The sequence below is a fragment of the Pezoporus wallicus genome, unplaced genomic scaffold (genome assembly GCF_028554395.1).
Source record: "Pezoporus wallicus isolate ANWC-B61680 ecotype Strahan unplaced genomic scaffold, APGP_CSIRO_Pwel_v1 contig_13954, whole genome shotgun sequence".
In the NCBI taxonomy this organism is placed as follows: Eukaryota; Metazoa; Chordata; class Aves; order Psittaciformes; family Psittacidae; genus Pezoporus; species Pezoporus wallicus.
In genome coordinates this window covers 286,289-307,062 of record NW_026638000.1, presented here as the reverse complement: position 1 = coordinate 307,062, position 20,774 = coordinate 286,289, and the positions used below count along the sequence as shown (strand labels likewise).

At 46.3% G+C, this 20,774-nt stretch overlaps 1 protein-coding gene across 2 annotated transcripts in view; it reads left to right on the top strand.

Annotated features, from left to right (window-relative positions):
* Positions 1-20,774, top strand: part of INPP5A (inositol polyphosphate-5-phosphatase A) — a 206,193-nt gene that overhangs the window by 91,456 nt on the left and 93,963 nt on the right. For both annotated transcript variants that reach the window (XM_057408655.1, XM_057408656.1), the window contains exons 5-6: positions 13,488-13,551; positions 18,971-19,074. In XM_057408655.1, the coding sequence (XP_057264638.1) occupies positions 13,488-13,551; positions 18,971-19,074 (168 nt within the window). The remainder of the gene's footprint in view (positions 1-13,487; positions 13,552-18,970; positions 19,075-20,774) is intronic.

Below are 20,774 nucleotides of genomic sequence, written 5' to 3'. Positions count from 1 at the left end.
GGAGTAAAGACAGTGAAGGTTCATTGCCCTCAATCTGTTTTAGCTGCTCAGTGTTGGTGAAGTAACACTTCTGATTCTTAACTGCAACTCTGCAGTGATAGCATTGGATTAAAGGAAGTAAAAGCTCAGAGACTTTTTTTTCTTCTTCAGGTGAAATGCGTTGTATCGAGTCAGTAAAAGTCAGGAGGGATTCTGGTTTTTAAATAAGGGCAATTGTCATCGTGCGTGTTGCTCAGTACATAGCTGTGCGATATACGTGGGCACTGGAAGCCTTACTTGTTTGTGGTAGTTCTGGAGAGTTCGGACTTCCTCTGCACGTGACAGTGAAGCCTGAGAACACTGGTTCAGGGAGCGCTCTCATGATGCTCGCAGCCAGGTACCACTGCATCTCGCTCCGCGTTACCGGCGTGCTGGATTTCCCTTGCATGTGTCCAGCAGCTGACCGAGTTCCCAGTGCCATTGCACTGAGTAAAGGTGTGGGTTTTGTACGCTGTGGTCTGGAGGCATGGGTGAGCTTTGACAGCGATGGCAATTGTTTGCAGGGCCCTGGCTGGGTGAACGCCGCCGCCGCAGTCCCGCTGCGAGGCACAGCCCCGCGGGAGCAGGGTGTCTGCTCAAGGCGTGCAGGGCTGTAGTTAACCGGGCTCTGCCTCCGCGCCGTCAGCAGCAGCTTCGGGCAGTGCGAGTTCGCCATTAACAGGTACTTGATTCGCAGCCGCACTCCACGTGTGATTGCGTGGCTGCTCAGGAAGCCTGCTGTGCAGGTACCAGGTCTCTGTACCTGGGCCAAGAGCTCAGAGCAGGGTAGCTGAAATTGCTGATCCTGGCTCTGGGAGCTTGCTGTATCATTACATTTTCCTTCCTCTTCCCATGCAAGAGCGAGGATCTGATGATTTCAGTGTCCTCGAGGTGGATGCCCTTGCAAGAAGCTGTTCTGTCCCTCAAACCTGTGTCCCTGGTTTGAGGCTGTCTTGTTACACTGCAGTTCATCTTTGTTATGGTAATTTAAAAATTTAACAGGTTTATTAATCCTGCAGGATTTATTATAGTCAAACATGAGATATTATTAAGTTGCTATTGTACAAAGCATTTACCCTCGCTGTTGGAATGACTTGTCCTCTGCATTGGCAGACACAGAAACATTCATTTTGTTTCCTAATTAGGAGAGCTGCAATCAGGAACCATGACAGGGTTCAGCTCCTCGGTGTACAGCATGCCAGGTTCCATAGTGCAGGCTTTATAAAATTCTCTTTAATTCAGGAACAGAATATCATTAACTTTGTAAGTGGATGAATACAATGGACAAGCAATTTAATTAACTTCTAACATTGGATGTTGGACAGGAGACAAAATGAAATTATGCACATATTTCTTATGCAGGCAGTCAACCTTGAAAGGGGCTTGATTGTGATGGGTCAGACAGGGGGACAGCTTTGTCCAATTATTTGATGTTTAGTCCTAGAATATGAAATTTGAAATTTGGTACTTTGTAAATCAATCATCTCTTATTTTGAGGCAGCTACAAAGGTTCTCTGAGATACAAAGCAACTGCCACTGACATGCTAAATACAACCTTTTACCACATGGCACTTTCCTATTTGGACATGACCTGTGTAATACTAAATGAAATGGGCATTAATGCCTCCTCATCAAATTGAATCTGCCAGCTTGAGTGCCTTATATAAGAATGTATCAATGAAATCCTAAATTGATCCAAAGGTTTTAAAATTAAAATTATTTAGAGCAAGTGACCATGGCCGAGCACTCAGCCTTCCAGTCCCTGCACCACCGAGCACTTCTACCTTTTGGTTTTTAATGGAAGAAAATAGGGTAAAACACTAACCCCCAGCAGTCTCTCCCATCCCACCAGGAGACATCCAAGTTGCATCCCAGTTCCAGTAGCACTGCCAGAGGCAGATCCTGCCTCATCTAACAAGTCACAGAATCCCAGCCTGGTTTGTGTTTGAAGGGACCTCAAAGCTCCTCCAGCTCCAACCCCTGCCACGGGCAGGGACCCCTTCCACTAGAGCAGCTTGCTCCAAGCCCCTGTGTCCAACCTGGCCTTGAACACTGCCAGGGATGGGGCAGCCACAGCTTCTCTGGGCACCCTGTGCCAGAGCCTCAGCACCCTCACAGGGAAGAGCTTCTGCCTAAGAGCTCAGCTCAGTCTCCCCTCGGGCAGGTTAAAGCCATTCCCCTTGACCTGTCCCTACATCCCTTGTCCCAAGCCCCTCTCCAGCTTTCCTGCAGCCCCTTCAGGCACTGGAGCTGCTCTCAGGTCTCCCCTTCAGGAGTCTTCTCTTCTCCAGGCTGCCCCAGCCCAGCTCTCTCAGCCTGGCTCCAGAGCAGAGCTGTTCCAGCCCTCACAGCAGCTCCGTGGCCTCCCCTGGAGGGCCATCACCTACTGACTAGAGCAGTGCCAGGATTTGGCTGGTGGTGAAGCAGCTGCTAATTCATAGGAGCAAAAAGACTGAAAGAAATTGCCCCAGGTTTCTTGCTGGGCTCATGTATGTCAAATCTTCACATCTCCCCTCTGCCCTTGCAGATTGGAGGAATGTTCCCAGAAGGATATTCCGTGTATCTGGTTTCTTCATGGTTATCAGGTACCTTTAAATAGATTGAACTCTCTTCAGTCTGGATCTGCTTTGTCCCATGTCAATGCTGCTCCTCAGCTTAAATAGTTCTTTCCACTCCCCAGTGCTGCTCCTCGTCTGTGGTTTATTTGCAGCTCTCCTTTGTTTTGCTGGGATAGAATCAGCCTCCGTTAGTCACTCCTTGTATGACAGGATCTTATTCTCTAATCCTGGTGGCCTTTTTTCAGTGTGGTCCAACCTTCCATGTGGGTGATGGGAATTGGTGATGTGGTTCCAGATGATGCACCGGCATTGTGCCCTGCCGCTGCATTAGTGCTGTCCTACCTGCGGCTGGATCTGGTGCCATGGGATCACTTCTGCCTTTTCCATGGCTGCTTCCCTTTGGTGGTGTGTGTGGTGCTCTCACTCCAGCACTACTGGGGGGCCAGAAGTATATGAGAACAAGGAATACGTTTCGGGAAGAGGTGAAGTGCTGCTGTGGTCTCTGTTGCTATGGGCTACACTCCTAAAATGATTACAGAAATAAATGTGAAATGGAATGTAGAATATAGCTTGCTTCCTGAAAAATAGCATCCTGTACTTTGGTATTATCTTCTGCAGTCTGAGACTGCAGCACAGCTTCCCAGAGTCTGTGAGCTGTTACCAGTATCCACTGGATAAACCCTGATCTTTGTACAATATCTTGAGCTCTGTTTATCAAGAACTTGAAACTTCCAGAGGAACATTTTTTGCTTTCCATGAGGTTTATCACTGAAATAACTCTTGAGTATTTAAGCATTTAACTGCATATCTCTTCCTTGGTACATTTGCACATATTCTGTCTGCTGTGCTTACAGAAAGAACTCAGATTTTCTTTGTCTCTCTCCCCATAGGAAGAGCAGTGAGTGTTGAGGGCAGGGCTGTGTACTTGTTGAAGCTGGTGGTGGAGTCAGGAGCTAGGTTTTGGCTGTTTGATCACACTCACTTCTTGCAGTCAGGCCCATTAGGAAGTTGCTGGGGCAGAATTCCGAGCGTGGCCCTGAATTCCAGTTCTGAATCCTGTATTCAGGCAGTCTCGCTCCATACTGGTGCAGAGCCAAGCTGTGTGCCTTTTATCCTGATTGGGGCCTCTGGAGTGCTTGTGTAATAGAAATATTAAATAACAGTGTGATTAATGACTTTGTGAAGGTTCTACTTGGAGTCCAGGAATACTGATAAGTGGCCTTTTTCTAACTGTTCAGCATACATATGCTTAGCTCACGCTGGCCCTTTGGTGTGTCAGTAATCTTGGGTTTGAGAAAAAGAACCTCTGTATGATATTTTTATTAATTGAATTGATTTGTAATTAAAGTGTTAAATCTCTCTGTGAAACGTGTCGGCATCAAAAGTGGCACTAAATATCCTGTGTCAGTGCAGTAGGTTACGTTCCAATTTCTCATTTCCTTTCCAGACAGGTTTATCCATAGCTCAGGTGTTCTATTTGTTATTTTTTTTTCTTTATTTCTTCAATGAACTAGTGCCAAAGAATCCTTAAAATGGACCAGGAGTTTTCATTGCCATGTTGCAGTAGAGGAATGATAACTGAAGGGTGGAGCGTGTCAGCTGAGCACGCAGTTCGTTGGCCTTCACAGCTGGAAAATAAAAGCTCCTGGGATTTGTTTTTTTTTCCTGAAAATGTGCTGGTGATGGCTGCTGCAAGCAGAGACCTGGCGGAGGCATCCTTAAAGAGCAGGCCTGCAAACAGCTTATTTGTTGTGATGGTCTCTTGATGAAGCCTTTAAATGACCTGGGATTTAGATACCTTGGAATTTTTCAGACAGTTCTCCCAGTCTGTCATGCGGACAGGTCACAACCTTTGTAGAAACCTAAACAGATAAGCCCATTTGAAAATATATAAATCTTGGTATGAGTCTAGAAATGAATAGTACAAGCTATAAAACTGTACGTGGGCACTGGAGGGTCAGTTGTTTCCTCAATTACATTGGATTCTAGTATTACAAAACAAAAGACCACTGTTTACTTTAGAATTATTTGTATTTTTTAGTGGTAAATTTGGTGACTGTTCCCCTTGCAAGGTCAGGCGTTGTTGGTCTCGCACTTAAAAGAATGGTTCTAAAGAAATAAGAAGGAAAAGAGTGAGTGAGCAGTTCTGGATGTTAAAGGTGTGTGTGCTCAGCATTGCTGCTCAGCTGCAACCGCACAGGAGAGATTGTGGCACTGAAATCAGTTGAGGATGGTTGGAGAGCACACAGTGTATTCTGACAGCTCCTTCTGGCTGGAAGCATGGAAGTGTGAGGTTATGAATGTGGCACAGAGTGGTCAGAAGTGTAGCTTCACTGTCCAGCTGTAACAGCATGGCTGGGAGTCGGCCTGAAGAATCCGCCGATCCATAGAGCAAACAGGTTACAAGCGAATTAGAAACTTTTAACTCAAAACCAGCTTGTGGGAATGAACCTAGAAATGCAGAAGCGTCTTTGCAGGTATGGGTCTGATTGACTATAGTACAAAATGACCAGGGTTTAGGTAGATGCTAGGTGCCCTTTCTGTCCCCACCATCTGTACCCGCAGGCTCCTGCTCAGGTCTGCAGTGGTTCAGCAGCGCTGACTTGGCCACTGGAGACACTGCTCGGACAGTAGCAGTTGTGCAAGGAGGTGCTGCAGCTGCCTCTACAACATGGGGCTGTTTGTATTGCACCACTTAACATTGATTTAGGTTTTATGGAGCGAGAGTCTTCAGCACCAATCCTGCTGGTGGTCTTGCTCCTTCTCAAGTGGCTAGTTCCATTTGATATTCCATTTGATAGTGTAACTAAGCAGATACTGTTAATGCAGACCAAGTTACAGCGTGCCGAGAGTTTGTCCCTGTTTGCAGCCCGTTCATTTTTACACTTTATTAACAGTGTAATTATTCAAGTGCTGTTGAAATGAAGCTGATGGCTGTGTGTGAGGTACGAGGCTGCAGGAGCTGTGTGTGCTTGTTCGAACAGCGGGGTTTGGGCTCCGGCTGTCTGCACACCAGGTAGACGGGGCCTGTTCGGGGGAAGCTCAACAGCAGTTTAATCGTATGTACTTTAGCTGATAAGTCTAATTCAGGAAATGATAAATTGCCGGACACCTAATTTGTTTGCAGATAAAAAGTGAGCGACTATTTTATAATGAGTTGATCTGTGTACCCAGCCTGGTGTTTTAACCTTGGGTGAATAATAGACATTTAGCATTAATCTAGCTCTACTGGATCAAGTAGCCTGTGAGCATATACCTCAACACGGCTCGTTGTTTGTAGTTACGGTGTAGGTTGCTATTTAGGTGTGTTAGAGCTAGTGTGCCCCTGGGTTTCAGAGAGTGACGGTTGTGCCGGAATTCACGTTTTCGAGGCAGACTGAGGGCGGGTGTTTCAGGGTGTGCTTCTGAAGGGCCACCGCCGTCCCGGGTGGCCCGTGGCTTGTTTGCTGGTTGAGCTGTACAGCTGGTCTGCCATCGCTGTGCGCCGGGGCAGGGAGTACCTGCACACAGCACGGCAGTGGCGAGGGGCAGTGGTGCTCCCGCTGCTTTGGCTGCGCTGTGTCCCTGCGTGGTCCCCAGGCAGGACCCCCGCAGCCCCGGAGCCATCCCTTGGACGCAGCTGCTCTCCTGGCCTGGCGGGGTGCGAGGCCGCTGGGCCGCCCGGGCCCCACTGTTTCCCATCTCAGCCTTTCCTGGTTGGAGCCTGAAACTTCCCTGTGATGAAAATGGATCCACGCGCGGCGTCCCCGCGCAGCGCCAACAGCAGCGCTCATGGGAAACCAGCGCCTTCCTGCCCGGAGCTGCTGCCCCTTCGCTGCGTTACCCCCAGTGAAGCGCACAGCTGATAGACTCCATTTTACTGATGGCAAACTGGTGCGTGCTCTTGATGGTCAGGTTTATAAATATGTAGAATATGTTTTAATTGTTGTTAGCAAAACAGGCAGGTAGTCAATAATCCCGGGCGTGACAAACCCACTGTTGACACACGGCACAGCCAAAAAGCCTGGCAGGAGATAAGGGCTTCCTGTCAGCGGTGCCCCGCGCCAATTAATATTCAGACATTGTCATGTTCGATGATAAATGAATTCCTTGAACTATATTGATATAGTAGGTTAAACATTGAAAAAGTTGGGTTGAACTTTGACTTTAAATATTCATTAAAGCTAATTATGGATTTTATGACTACATGAATTACAGTTTCTGTGTCATCATTGGCAATTTATTTTAGATATATTTAAAGCAGTCTTTATATATTAACTATCACATTTAGTGAGGTAATGCAGTAAATGTTTACTCTGCACAGTAATTAAACTTTTATTCAGGTATTTCCTTCGTGCATTAAATCTCCACGGCTGAAATGACGTACTTTAAAAAGAAATCATGTCAGCTAGCTCTTGAAAAAATACAGCAGTTTAAATCTTGAGACTCCTGTGGCAGGATCTCCGTATGATCAGTGCCAGATGCGGAATCCGTCAGAACCAATTTGTTTATCTTGCCATCGGTACCAGTTTTTCCAGACAAGTCTTTTGGCATGGAATAACAAAAGAAATTACCAGTCTTGCACCAAGGATCATTCTGGAGCCTAACTAAAGGCAGTGAACATTCAGCTTCAGTCTGCTGACAGGGAGAAGACACCTGGGTTTTGTCTCCATAGTAGGTTTGGGGGACATGCAAAGCTCTTCTCAGGTGCGAGCTGTAGGCCAAGTGTTGCTCCCAGTCTCTGCAGGACATTTCTGTGTGCAGATGTGGGAAGAGCGGTCAGGTACTTCAATCAGTCCTGGAAAAGGCATTTTGATGGTAGCAGCATTGCCATGAGAGATTCCCTCAGCCTTTGCATGGGGCTCCCGAATGTTTCTGTGAGGGCCATTCTCACAGAAGCTTTCTCAAGCTGGGATGTGTTTGATATTGACGGTGACATTGACAGCGGCTGTGAAACGGAAAGAGTTTGTAAGAGTTCATAAAGGAAATGTTCCCTGGTCAGCCTGTAGGGTTTTGTGTGTAGATCTGCGTGTGTGAAGCTATTTGACTTTACGAGTCTTAAAGCAAAGCTATTTAGTTACAGTGTTCAGGGGAGACAGAAGAATAATCTCAATCAGTTTTGGCATTCTTGTCCATTTCTAAGCTATTTGGCAAGCCGACAATATCTGTTGTTCATGGCTGTCCTATCTGGCCTTTCACTGTGGTGCTTTCTGCCGTTTTCGTTAGGTTGTACAGATACACATATAGATATATATTCATGCCTATTTACAATGCTTAAACTCCTCTCTGAAGCAAAATTTGGATACATTTAAATAGAAGCATCAGCAGTGACTGTGTGGTATTTCCTCACAGCCAGGGCTATGACTCTGAATCATGTATGTGCTTATGGGAGCAGCCCAGCGGCTTGAGCTCTAGTGAAGCCCTTTCTGTTCGGTCAGCTCCAGGCTTTCCTAGGAGAGTTGAAAGCCATGTGGCTGATCCATCCGGAGAAATGCCCATGTGGTCCCTGTGCAGGCTGTGCTGACCTCCCTGAACTTTTAGAAGCTTCTGGTACTGCTGAGTGCAGGGTGACCGTGGTGCACTCACAGACCCAAGGGCTGGCAGGTTGGAGTAACAAGTGGAGAACTTCCTGATCTGGACCTAACTGTGACTATTTATCCATCACTGTGATGGATCTGCTGAAATCCAGTTTCCTTGACTAGTCTCTGTTTGCGGACTACTTGGAATATGCAGCAGAGGCAGCTGTGGCTGCTGCTGTTGCTTCCACTGCTCAGCCATGATGTGCACAGCAAGCACGCACCATCTCGTGTTCAGTGCTGGTGCAGTGCCACCACGATTCCTGTCTGCAGGAGCTGGTCACTCAGCGTCTGAGCGTGAGCCTCAGAAATGAGGTTCAATATTGGCAGAGTTGCTGATTCCCTGGCCTGCAGTCACTAGCGCAGATGTAGCAGAAGTCAAGAAAGTAAAGTGTGATACATAACGTGACCTCTGAGGTTTCGTTTTAGTGAAAGCACATGCTTACAAATGGCATAGAATTTGTGTGGACAGCAGAATTAATCAATCTCAGCAACCCTTAATGTGGAACAAATAATAGTTTTCTTTCTTTACATTTGAAATTTTTGGAAGTTGAACTGTTTGGGGTGGTTTCTAATTTGCAGTGGGTTTCTGTATCGTGTTACTTGGACGCTGTGTCCTACTGCTGTATGTGCCACTGCATCTGTTTCCAAAGAATCTTAAAATTGTAAATAAGAAAATAAAGCAAAGTTCTAGACTTTGAATCACTGTCATTTAACTTTATTGTTAAACTGTCATTTTATGAGAAATAAGTTGAATTAACAGAAGCTCTGCAACAAAAGGGCCAAAACATTAGGCTCTGAAAGCAAGCTTCTTGTTTCTTACAGTTCTCTGTGGTAGGCAGTGAGTTGTAACTGCACTCACCGCTGTTACAAGTTAACATTTATGTACATAGACCTGATTAAGTCTGTAACAATGCGGAAGATCATGATAACCGTAATTTCCGTTCCATTATAGTTCTGCTGCTTTTCAATGGGGTGTTTAGAAATACCCAGTCAAAGCCTATCTTAATGTTAGTAGTATCAGTTCCTGAAACCCCACAATGCTATTTAACCACTATCAGAGATTCTTTGTGCACAGTTAGTTGACGCTCAGTGCTACAAATGCAGCCTATCAAACAGGCTTTTGCTCCATAATTCTTCAAAAATAGTTCTTAAAAATAACATTTTAAGTGTAAGAAATCAAGCAGTGAGCAAATCAGGATGCTCAGAAAAAAACCTTGTAGCTTGAGCACAAGTGGCAGCTCTATTTTTAATGGAATCATGGCATCCAAATAGAAGTTTTAGAGCATCTTGTTTCTTCTTGGTTTTGAATCACAGAATCCCAGCTTGGTTTGTGTTGCAAGGGACCTCAAAGCTCCTCCAGCTCCAACCCCTGCCACAGGCAGGGACCCCTTCCACTAGAGCAGCTTGCTTCAAGCCCCTGTGTCCAACCTGGCCTTGAGCACTGCCAGGGATGGGGCAGCCACAGCTTCTCTGGGCACCCTGTGCCAGCGCCTCAGCACCCTCACAGGGAAGAGCTTCTGCCTAAGAGCTCATCTCAGTCTCCCCTCTGGCAGGTTAAAGCCATTCCCCTTGGCCTGTCCCTTTTGCATTTGAGGTAATACTTAGGTTGTTGGCTTTTATCTGAGGTCAGATCAACAAATAAATAAGCAGGTAAGAGCTAAGGTGTGGTGTCGTTCCACTCAGATTTACTTTTCTTCGTGATTAATCACACTGATTTCAGTAGACTAAAACCTGTGGGCACATAAAATGCCTGGATGCTGGGAATGCAGGGTGCTTGTGCAGTAGGTGAAATTCTGTGCTGCAGATCTGTATGATGATGCCAGCTTGAGCAGTTCTTATGAACCCAGTCACTGTCTCCACCTTCACCAGTCCACATGAAGGTCCCGCAGCCGAGCCTGTGTTCTAAGCCCATCCCAGGCCCCTGGCTGTCATCAGCCTCACTGTAACTTGTTTTATCAAGGAGAATTCTGGAAAGAACTTCCTTCCATCCGTGTTTTTCCTTGATGCGTGGAGCAGTGCCTTTGTGAGCCCACAGGAACAGGCACTTCTTACACAGGACTTGCTGCCTTTCCACTAACTGTAAAGTTGTGATGGTGTGTGTTTTTCTTTCTTGGTTTTAACTGGGGGCTTTGTATGTGAGTTTAGGAAAGTTATTTTCATTGAATTTTACCTGTAGCTTGCATGTGACTTGAAGACTTACCTAGGTTAGCTCCTTGAGAGGCAAAGTGTACTTTTCTCTACCAGAAGAGTCTCCGTACCCATATTGCTATTTAAGACTAATCTGTTTTTTCAATCTCTTTGAAGAAAGCCAGAGCATAGGGAAAGTTCCTCTCGAGGCAGCAGTGGTTTCTGTTGCTTGTGCCAGTTTCTTCAGTTTGGAATTAAATCCCAGGTGGCAATGGTTCTGTCTTGTGTCAGGATTTCTTTGTCCTGGCTGTGTCCTGCTGGGATGTTGACCTCGAGTCCTCCACAGCAGCGTCTCCTGCATTTTCCTACTTGCCTCCTCCATGCTGCAAAGAAGAAACCCTCAGAGGTGAAGGAAGCTGGCTGGGGGTCAGGCAGCGTGCTTGTCAGTTCCATGCGTGACAGTGTTTGCTGGTGGGTGCAGCGGTTTGTCAGGGAGATGGGCAGGACCTCACGGTTGCGCTTTGACAAATGAGCGGTGTCTAATCTCTGGATGCGCAGCGTCTCATAAATAATGCAGCAGCCACTGATCCAACACACGGGTCTGCCTGAGAAGAGTGAAAGACAAAATGAAACTAAGTCATCCTTTTTGTTCAGCGTATCGCTGCTTTTGTACTTCTCAATAAGGGTTTATCTAGTGGCAGGCTGCCTTTTTTCCCCTCAACTTCTGTTGAGTGCATCAGATGTATTTACAGGCTCATCAAGTTCTGATTTAAAATGTATGTGGTTTTCTATTCCAATATGAAGTCTGTTGCAATGCTTTTTCATTTCTCACTTGACTTTCCTTTACTCTCTTCTCATATGTAATTTCCCTCTCGCTACCTGGAGGATATTATGTGTCTGTGAAGAAGTAGAAGTAAGCAGCAAGCTCATGACACGTATAGGTGAGATCCTGACAAGGCTGCCAGGACACAAGTGGAACCGGGATCAGGGTGTCCCGGCCAGAGCCCCTCAGGTCCATGGAGTCTTGCTGCAGAGGGAGCAGGGCTCAGTGCTGGGGGGGATGTGAAGGAGCGGGAAGGTAGAGGATTGTCCCTGTTAAGGGAATCTTGTAAGCTTCAGGACAAGTTAGAATTCAGGCTGTGCTGGAGGTTGTGGCTTCCTCTTCTGCCCAGGCATTTAGGTGCAAGTTGGATGGCTGTGTATCAGGCATGGCTGGAATTTGTAACCTGCAAACCCTGAAAAATATTCTGGTGGAGGAACAGTCCTCCCTGTGATACTGGGGTTGTCTTTCCAGGCTGCCCTTGTGTGTGTCTCAACACATCTGGCTAAAACTGGTCTGGGATGCACTGGGTGCTGCCTGGGTGGTGCTGCTGGACCCAGTGAGGGGAGCCTAGCACTTCTGGTGGGGTGAGCCTGCAGCCTTCCTTCAGCAGCCTCTGCAGGGGCTGCACCGGCATTTCACCTGAGTGTTTGAGACCCACCTTGGGGCTGGATGGTCTCTTGCACTTCAGATCTTCAGTTCTCTATTCTACCAGTGTAAGACACTGATTGCCACAAGCATTATTATCACACTGCTGTGATGTGTGTGTCTGCATCATGGTCTGGTCACAGCTGAGCTCCCTCAGGCCCTCTGTGAACACAACCCCAGCAGTCTGACAGTGGGTACACAGGAAATGCGGGATGCAGATATTTGGAGTTATTTCCTCTATCTCATGGGGTCCTAAAATCAATGGTGGGCCGACTGCTGTTCTCACCAGCCAGCCAGCACATCCCAATCAGTCTCAGGATGGATGGCGTTTCAGCTTGTGTCTCCATTGGAACCCAAGTGCTTGTGCTGCTAAGGGGTATGCTTAGGTAGCACCCCAAACAAAGGTGCTTGCTCTAATAATCACCGAACCCTAGAATGGCTTGGCCTGGAAGAGACCTTACACTCATCCAGTTCCAAGCCCCTGCCATGGGCAGGGACACCTTCCACTGGAGCAGCTTGCTCCAAGCCCCGTCCAACCTGGCCTTGAATAATGAATTGTTGAGGGTTAGGATCTCAGAAACCTTCAGAAACCAGGAAAGTACTTAAGTATTTGTCAGGGACAAGTACTTATATTCTGCTGAATATGAGTTGCCTTTGGTATGCTTTTAAAACGCATTTGTTGAGATGGGAGTTTATCTGTGAAGGCAGTCGACATTACTGCTATGCTGAGATGCTTTACTCAGTCATGGACTAACCTTTAAACTGTAACAGAATCCCATAGCTGGATTAGGTCATTGTTTTGACAAAAACTGAAGAGAATAGTTGCTGAGGAGGAGATGAGCAGAAGGAGCTGTACATCCTGTCTAAATCCCAACTAGGAACGTGCAGTAATTTGTTTTCAGTAGTAACTCAGTTGTTTGTTTCATGTATTGTTGCGGGCACTGAACTCTGCTCAAGCTGATGCTTAGAGACACACCAGTTCTGCCAGCGTCAAGAAGCTTACCATGTATTCAAACGTCTCAGCCCCTCTGCTACTTGTATACCAAACATACAAGTCACCTGTATATTCTTTCTCTTTGGGTCAGTGAACCCTGAGAAAACACCCGCCTCTGTGGCTTCACTGATGCCAGGAGCAGCCACTGCTCTGTACTGCTCAGCGTCATAGTTACATCCAACAGTTACCAGCATGGAGAGCTGTACAAGCGGCACAAATACTCCCGACACTCCTGTTAGGTTTGAAGTGTTCCTGCCCTGCAGCTGGCAAAGGCACTGACACTGCACAGCGTGGGAGGATGGAAAATCTGTGCCTGGCTCTCAGGCGTTCTTGGATCTCTCACCCGTCTCTCATTTCTGTCCTGCAGTCTCCAAAAGCATTCGTTTTGCATGAAAGTGAACCGGAAATTGTCAGGCTTCTTTTACACAGGAATTGTGGGGATGCGGTGGGTGTTTGGGAAGGGATTGTCTGTATTATGGATTGCATCCGCCCCCTGGCATTTCTACCAGTCCACCTGGGAATCCTGCCCTTACTGTGTTCAGTCAGCTGCCAGGGATCTTCTGTACAGTGGCTTATGAAGCTTCAGAGAAGCAGCAAAGGAAATGAATATTTGCATAGATCTTAGAAAATGTGAACTATTTATTAGTCTTTAATTTCTGTGGGTTTGGTTGGTTGGGTGGTTGGGTTTCACTTGGAAAGCACGATGCTTTTGGGGGTTTAGTTGGCCAAAGTCAATATTTTATAATCTCTGGTTGTTTTTGCAGGCTCTAGGAAGTTTTTACTTTCTTCATGAATCTTTGAAAAACATCTACCAGTTTGATTTTAAAGGTAAGCGAAGGAACTGCATGTTGGTTGTTGCTGTTTATACATCACGGCAGCCTTTCTGATGGTAGTTCCTAGCAGTGGTTTCCAGGATGTGCGGGCTCCTGTCTGATGCATGCGAGTCCCCTGACAACAGACAGGACTTTTCTTACCTTTTATAGCACTCACAGGAGAAGTCAATGAACCGGCCACAGGTTGAACACTGGTGCATTAATCATTCCCAGGCAGATGGACCTTTGGATCTATAGAGATCCCTGATGATTTCAGAAGAACTCTTAATGGCCACAAGGTTCTTCCCTGTAGATCAGATATAAGACCAAGACCTTAAATGTCCAGCTGTGATGGTCATTTTGCAAAGCAGCTGAGGTAGATTTATGGCTTAAATTACTTTGGAGCAGTGCAGGTCAGTAGGAGGGTGTCATTGTTTCTAACTCACATTGATCAGGCAGGTTGGAGGTCTTGCTAAATCTCCAAAGTTTAAAAGGAATGCTAGGCTATGGGCATTAAATATTGGAAATCTCATAGAGAATTATTGAATGCTTCCGGGGGTGTATGTAGAAAAGATTATATAAAATTTATGTTATTTCAGTGGAGAACTGTCTGTATATTAAATACAAAACCCTTGGGAGCTTCATTTAGCTTACTGAGCTGAATCACATTAATACCACATCCAGCATCCCATTAATTTGAGACACTGCTGCAATGGTGGTAACTATGGAGTGAACTGATTGTCTTAATTACAGAGATTCATTAGTTTTGCTCTCAGTAGAGACAGATTCTTTCTGAGTGTGTAATTGAGGGTGCAGGGTCTTCCTTCCCCTAGATGTCTGAACAGTGGTTCTGTGTATATGGCAACTCAGGATTCAGCCAGCATAACTCCTTCTGTCACCACTGGTTTCAGTGCAGAAGGAAACTTCTAGCTGTATTTTAGACAGTTTGGAGTAGATTTTATTTCTGAGAGATCATAATGGAAAACTCAGTGGTGATGCAGGGACTTCTAATACAAGGTGTGGGAGAAAGACTGGCTTTCAGTGCAGGTTTGCGGGCACTAAGGGATGACAGTGCTATCAGTTGGACTGGGTGCAGGGTAGAAATACTGGAGCCAACTGGCATTGCAGGTGAAGCTGTGGGTCTGAGGTGCTGTCTCTGGACTGACCAGCCTGCTGCTGCACGATGTTTGTTCATTGTGCCACGTGAAGGCTTTGAGTATCAGTGACATGAGAACTGCATCTGCACACCCAGTTCCTGAGCCCACAGCTTCATCCCACCCGTTCTGCTCAGGATTCCACCTAAAGTTCCCTCTGACCGGTCACAGGGAAGGGCTGCTCTAGTGACATCTGAGAGAGGGAAGTGATGAGTGGTTTAGGAAAAGAGGAGCTTTCTGGGTTTGTTAACTGTTGATGCACACCCTGTTCACTACTCTACAGCTTTTGAAAGAAAACATAAGGAGAAAGTGAGAAAATGAAAGGAAAAAGTGTAGGGGAAAATAATTATAATTGATATTATAATATTGTCAATATTGGAATCAATATAAAGAAAGAAGCAGATATAAATATAGATAGATATATAAATATATACAGATAGATAAATATAAATAAAGAAAGAAGCTCCAGAAAATAAATACTTTAAATTTTCAGTGACTTGTTTTGTGTGGCAAGCCTGAGCAAGGCCAGACAGGGTGTGAGCTGCACATCAAGAGGTGTTTGGCCAAGTCATGACTTGAGAAAAGCAAACTCTTGATAAAAACCCAAGGAAGCGGCCGATCATGTTGTAAGTCACCCGCTGCCTCTTAGCGCAGAGCAGAATCAGTCTCCCCGGGTAGTGTTTGTAAAATACGAGCTTGAAGGCTCCCATCTTTCAGGGGAAGTGTAAAACTTGCCTCTTCTCTCATGACTATTGACATTTTCACAGTGTAGTACGCTCCTAAATCAGAGGGAAAATCCAAACAGTTACAAACGTTCTCTGCACAAAAATCATTATGAAATTCTGGTTCTACTCAAAAGCATGCAAAGAATGGATGTTTATCCACAATTCGATATTCCCGGAACATCACTGTGTCTTTTCACTGCGGAGCTGGATGTGACTAATACAGTATTGGGGGGGGGAAGATTGTTTTTTAGTTCTCAGAAAAATTGAGTTTTAAAATGAGAACAATGTTCTCCTACAGCCCCACATATTATTTGCTACAGTGCAGGTGGTGTTGGACTCTATACTGTCATCAGAGGCCCAAATGTTTGCTTACAAGTTAATGTCTTGACAAACCACGTGTTCTGAAGGGCCATCATCCAGCAGAAGGGTTTGCTGGCCCAGGCATTAGCCCAGGTTTCATCCACTGCTTTGATTGACAGGAAGAATCTCATTTTCCCTGGTTTGGAATCAGAAATAGTGCACAGATATCTTTATTTGGAGAAGACATGGCATGTAAATGAATCGGTGGGTTGTAGTTAGCAATGATGTTAACACAGGGTGATGGTGAAGGGCCTCCTCTCTGCCAAGTGCTGCCTTTTACTTAGGTTCTCACAGCAGGCACCGTTGGTCCTTCCAGTTCTGCCAAATGTGTTCTGTATCCTGAATGACATTGGGATCGTTTTGATGACACTGTTAAACCTCTTGAAAGAGGCACATCCATCCGTGATCTACTGAGAAGGATGCCACATGAGTTTGTCAGGGTATTTGTTTAACCTTCCTGTGGGAGCCAGACCTCAAAGGGATCACCACATAAAAAATGATCCTTCCCCGCTCCCCCCCAGAGATATCCAGCTGCATCACAGTAAATGCTTCCTCAGATTATATGAAATACTTTAGCTAGATGACTCCAAGTGACAAGGTTTTCCATTGCTTGGTATTTCCACCAGATATCCAGTAGAACCGGACGGTTCAGGACTCTTGGTGATAATAGTTGTTCTGGAGTTTTTCTCTTGCACGTTCCTAGTCAGACTCGATCTGGTTGTGTTGTTCCAGCTCAATGGTAGCTGTAAGATAGCTGCCAAATTCCTGTGTCAGAAGAGTTAGGTAAATGAAGTCAGGTTCTTTCCTGTAGGCATGCCCAGACATTGCCCTGATCAGGAGAGACCAAGTACAAAGTGGATCGAGAAGCAGAACCTCTTGTTCATGAGCTGTATAGATCCATAGATCGATTGTTAGAGCTGAAGAGTCCGTTCTCCTTCTGTCTGTGGTGTGCCCTTAAGGACTTTGGAAAGTGGTGGGCTTTACCACCAAGTCTCTTTGACAAACCCAGCACCTGTTCCAGCTTTAATGCACACGTTGGCCTGTGCTGACAGCCAGGAGTGGATAGTCTGGAGGAGGTGGGTGGCTACAGGGTCACCGAGCAGCCAGAATGGGGTTTGAATGGACCGAGTCCAGCTCATCTCCTCCATATCCCCAGAGCAAGATACTTTTACCTTCTTGGTTTGAAATAATCTGGCCAGAACTGATGCAGAAGCCTGGTATCAGTGAAGGCCATTCAAAAATAAGATGCTATTTTACTTTACGTGACTACACGAATCACTGGGACTTAGCTGAGCTGCATGTGTAAGCACAGGACATTCCAGAAGGAAATCAGAAGAAGGACACCTCTTGTCTGATCTTTATGTTTATCTGATGTTGGGTTTTAACCACCCAGCTGAAACCTGGAGGTTTCTGGTACTGGCCGTGCTTGACCAGGTTGACCCAGCTGGCGTGTCGCAGGAGGGCTGTGCTGCGTCCCACCGCGCTCCGCCTGGTGCAGTGCCTGCTCCTGAACACAGCAGAGACCCAGGCGACATCCTATGGTGGCAGCCAGCAGGCAGTGGCACCTCAGGATTTCGGAGCTTAACAACCGTCTCCTCAGAGGCTCTGTTCATGTCTGAGCTCAGCTGGAGCTGTAGGCATTTACATCATCACGAATAGCCAGGCTTTTTCAGCATCTTGCTCAGTGAGAGGATCCTGGGCAGGAAGTTGCCCAGCAAAATAATGTGTTAAGTAGAAAAAATAACGTCCTCTTTTAATCTGGTTTCCCCTGGCTGTCTCTCAATTCCATTGGTGTCTCCATTTCTGGTTTAGGATGTTACAGTAGAAATTTCTATTTTTCCTGTTCTAGACCCCTCAGTAAACCACTTGGGTTTGCCCCAGTGTGTTCTCTGCTACTCTTTTGTCCCTGAGGGAAAGCATTCAGTCTGTTCATACAAACGCAGAATCCCAGCCTGGAAGAGACCTCAAAGCTCACCCAGCTCCAACTCCTGCCATGAGCAGGGACCCCTTCCACTAGAGCAGCTTGCTCCAAGCCCCTGTGTCCAACCTGGCCTTGAACACTGCCAGGGATGGGGCAGCCACAGCTTCTCTGGGCACCCTGTGCCAGCGCCTCAGCACCCTCACAGGGAAGAGCTTCTGCCTAAGAGCTCATCTCAGTCTCCCCTCTGGCAGGTTAAAGCCATTCCCCTTCGCCTGTCCCTACAGGCCCTTGTCCAAAGCCCCTCTCCAGGTTTCTTGCAGCCCCTTTAGGCACTGGAGCTGCTCTAAGCTTTTCCTGGAGCTCTGTATGAGAACTTTTTCCATGTTTCTTCTTTTGTCTCAGGACATTGCAGTATTTAGAGATTCAGTTGGTGACTGGAGGATGTCACCTCTCTTTTCAGAGACAATTGTTAATGAAAAACCAGTCTACCTCAGATCTGTTCCACAAGAGGAACGGGCTGCTCAGCTTGTGGTCAACTCATCCTTCATTAGGAGCTCCACCAGCATTACAGAGTCAGTTCTGGAGTGAGAACCACACTAGAGGCCACAGCCTGCCCAGCAGACAGCTCAAGTGTGTCCAAACACAAAGAGAACGATGATTGTCAATATTGATGATTTAAAGGAAAAGGCAGAAAGTGAGATATAACCTAAATTAATAAGTACTTGTTGGATGGGTTAAAGATGTGATTAATAGTGTGTTACATACGTGCATCAGTTGATGTTCAGGTAGGTGGACTTAAAACCTGAAAACAGGAGTTGCTGGATGAAACATACAGATCATCAGTGCTCAGAAGTAACATTCTGTACCTGAATGTGTTTTGCATTAATTAATTTGCCTGTCAATCACCCAGCATGGGTTGCTGGATGCTGGCTGAGGGCGCAAACAGGCATCTCCTGGAAGAACCATGACAAAAAGTTTGAGTGCAAGGGTGTGCAGAGACCTGGCTTGTAATTAGAGCTGCAGCCCTGTACAGTGCTCTGGGTAGTAAAATATCAGACCCATGCCTGTCTCACCTCGAGAGGTCTGAAGCAGAGGCACCGGTTTGTGTGTGCTTAGTGGGCTCTCTTTTTAACTCCACAGCAGCTCAGTGCTCATGTATTTTGGCCGAGGCCCTACCACCTCTTTCGCAGATGCCACTGCTTTGCCAAGGAGCGCTGTAAGTTGCGCGTGATGCCAAAGATAATTCTGTTAATTTTGTTTTTTGTCTCTTCCTAGCTAAGAAGTATAAAAAGGTTACTGGGAAAGAAATCTACTCTGACACTTTAGAGAGCACGCCCATGCTGGAAAAAGAGAAGTTTCCACAGGATTATTTCCCTGAGGTATGTGCAATCCGCGGAGTGTGCCCAAATACTCGGTTTGTTCCTGACTTGGTCTGGTGACTTGAGCAGCTACTCCCAGTAATGTAAATAAGGTCAGAATCGAGTCTTGGGTTTTTATTTGTTTGTCAGTTTCTTGTCACCTATAATGTGTGTTTTAAGTCATTGCATGGATTTACCCAAGTCAAATGGAGTTCTTTGTGTAGTAGGAAACCCTTGTGAGGGATGGAGACAGTAATGAAAAGGCTTGTTTGTGCATTTAAAACCAAAGGAATGGCCCACAGTGCCAACTGCAAGTCCGTTTCAGGGAGAATTACTCCTTGGCAGGGGGAGACACGACTCTGAATGGATTCCATTTGTATTCGGCCACTCTGGGATCATGGCTGGAGCGATGCTGGTTCCTGTTTGGTACGGTGAGGAATCACTGCAGTCCAGCCAGCCTGTGGGAAAAGGGGCTCCTTACTGGTGCAAGAGTTCACCTGACTTACAACATATTGGTGTGTTCCTCTGGCACTGCCCTGGTACCCCCTGGTTTTATTGTCCTCATAAGAACTGAGGAGTGCTGCGGGTGTGATGGTGAAGATGAAGGTCTTGTCAAACCCAGCAGCACTGAGGGCTTCCTTCCACTGCCCCTGCAAGTGCAGTTGCACATGCAAGCACAGTCTTTGCCAGCAGTTCTCTTCTTTGATGCTTACTTTTATTTGCTCATTTTTAATTTCTTAAGAGCATCTAACAGTGGTTACAAGCCAAGTCAATAGATCTGTGGAATTTGTTTTACATTTGTGCATCAAACAGGCATGTTACTGGTTTAATACAAGGGAGAGCTAAATAAGCTCTAAAAATAAATCTAGAATGTGTAAATATACACAGAGCCATTTGCATAGTGCTTGTCTGCTTGGGAGAACGTCGATGGGTAATTACAGGGCGCATGGCATGTAGGTTATTCTTTTCCTTGATACTGAATTATTTCTGTCTCTCCGTGCTGGAAGGGAAGCTCCTTTGCCATAATTTTATTATCTTTTACCTCCTGTGAATAAACAGCTTTAATACTCCTATGAATTGTTCCATCATTTTGAAGGCCCTTCAGGCAGTTACTCAGCTATTTGTTTTTCTCCTCCATCAGCAGTAAGCTCTAAGCTGAACCACTGTGGGTGATTGACAGCAGGGTAGGAAACGAACAGCACCACTGAATGATTCAATTGTAATACTGAGAGCAGTGAACAGCAATAGGCCAAATTATGGATTGCTCACTGGTACCAGGGAGAATGATTCCCGTTGTTATTTCCCTGCTGTTGTTTCATCATCAGACTGGCAAATGTGTAACTTGCTCGGCATCATTCGTTACGCCTCTTGCATGAGCAGCTCCTCACGGTCTCTTGGAGACGTGGCTGAGTCCAGTGGCTCTCTCACACTGCTGTGGAGCAGGGATCGTGTTCATTTCCTGCTTGGGGATCAGGTGTTCCCACACTGGCGTCTGGAGCAGTAGCTCCTGTATTCAGTGCACTCTGCAGTGCTGCTTTAGCTGCAGGGCTGTGAGGTTCAGAGCCCAAGAAGCATCTAAAAGAAGAACTTAAAGCACTGGCACAGGGTGCCCAGAGAAGCTGTGGCTGCCCCATCCCTGGCAGTGCTCAAGGCCAGGTTGGACACAGGGGCTTGGAGCAAGCTGCTCTAGTGGAAGGGGTCCCTGCCCGTGGCAGGGGTTG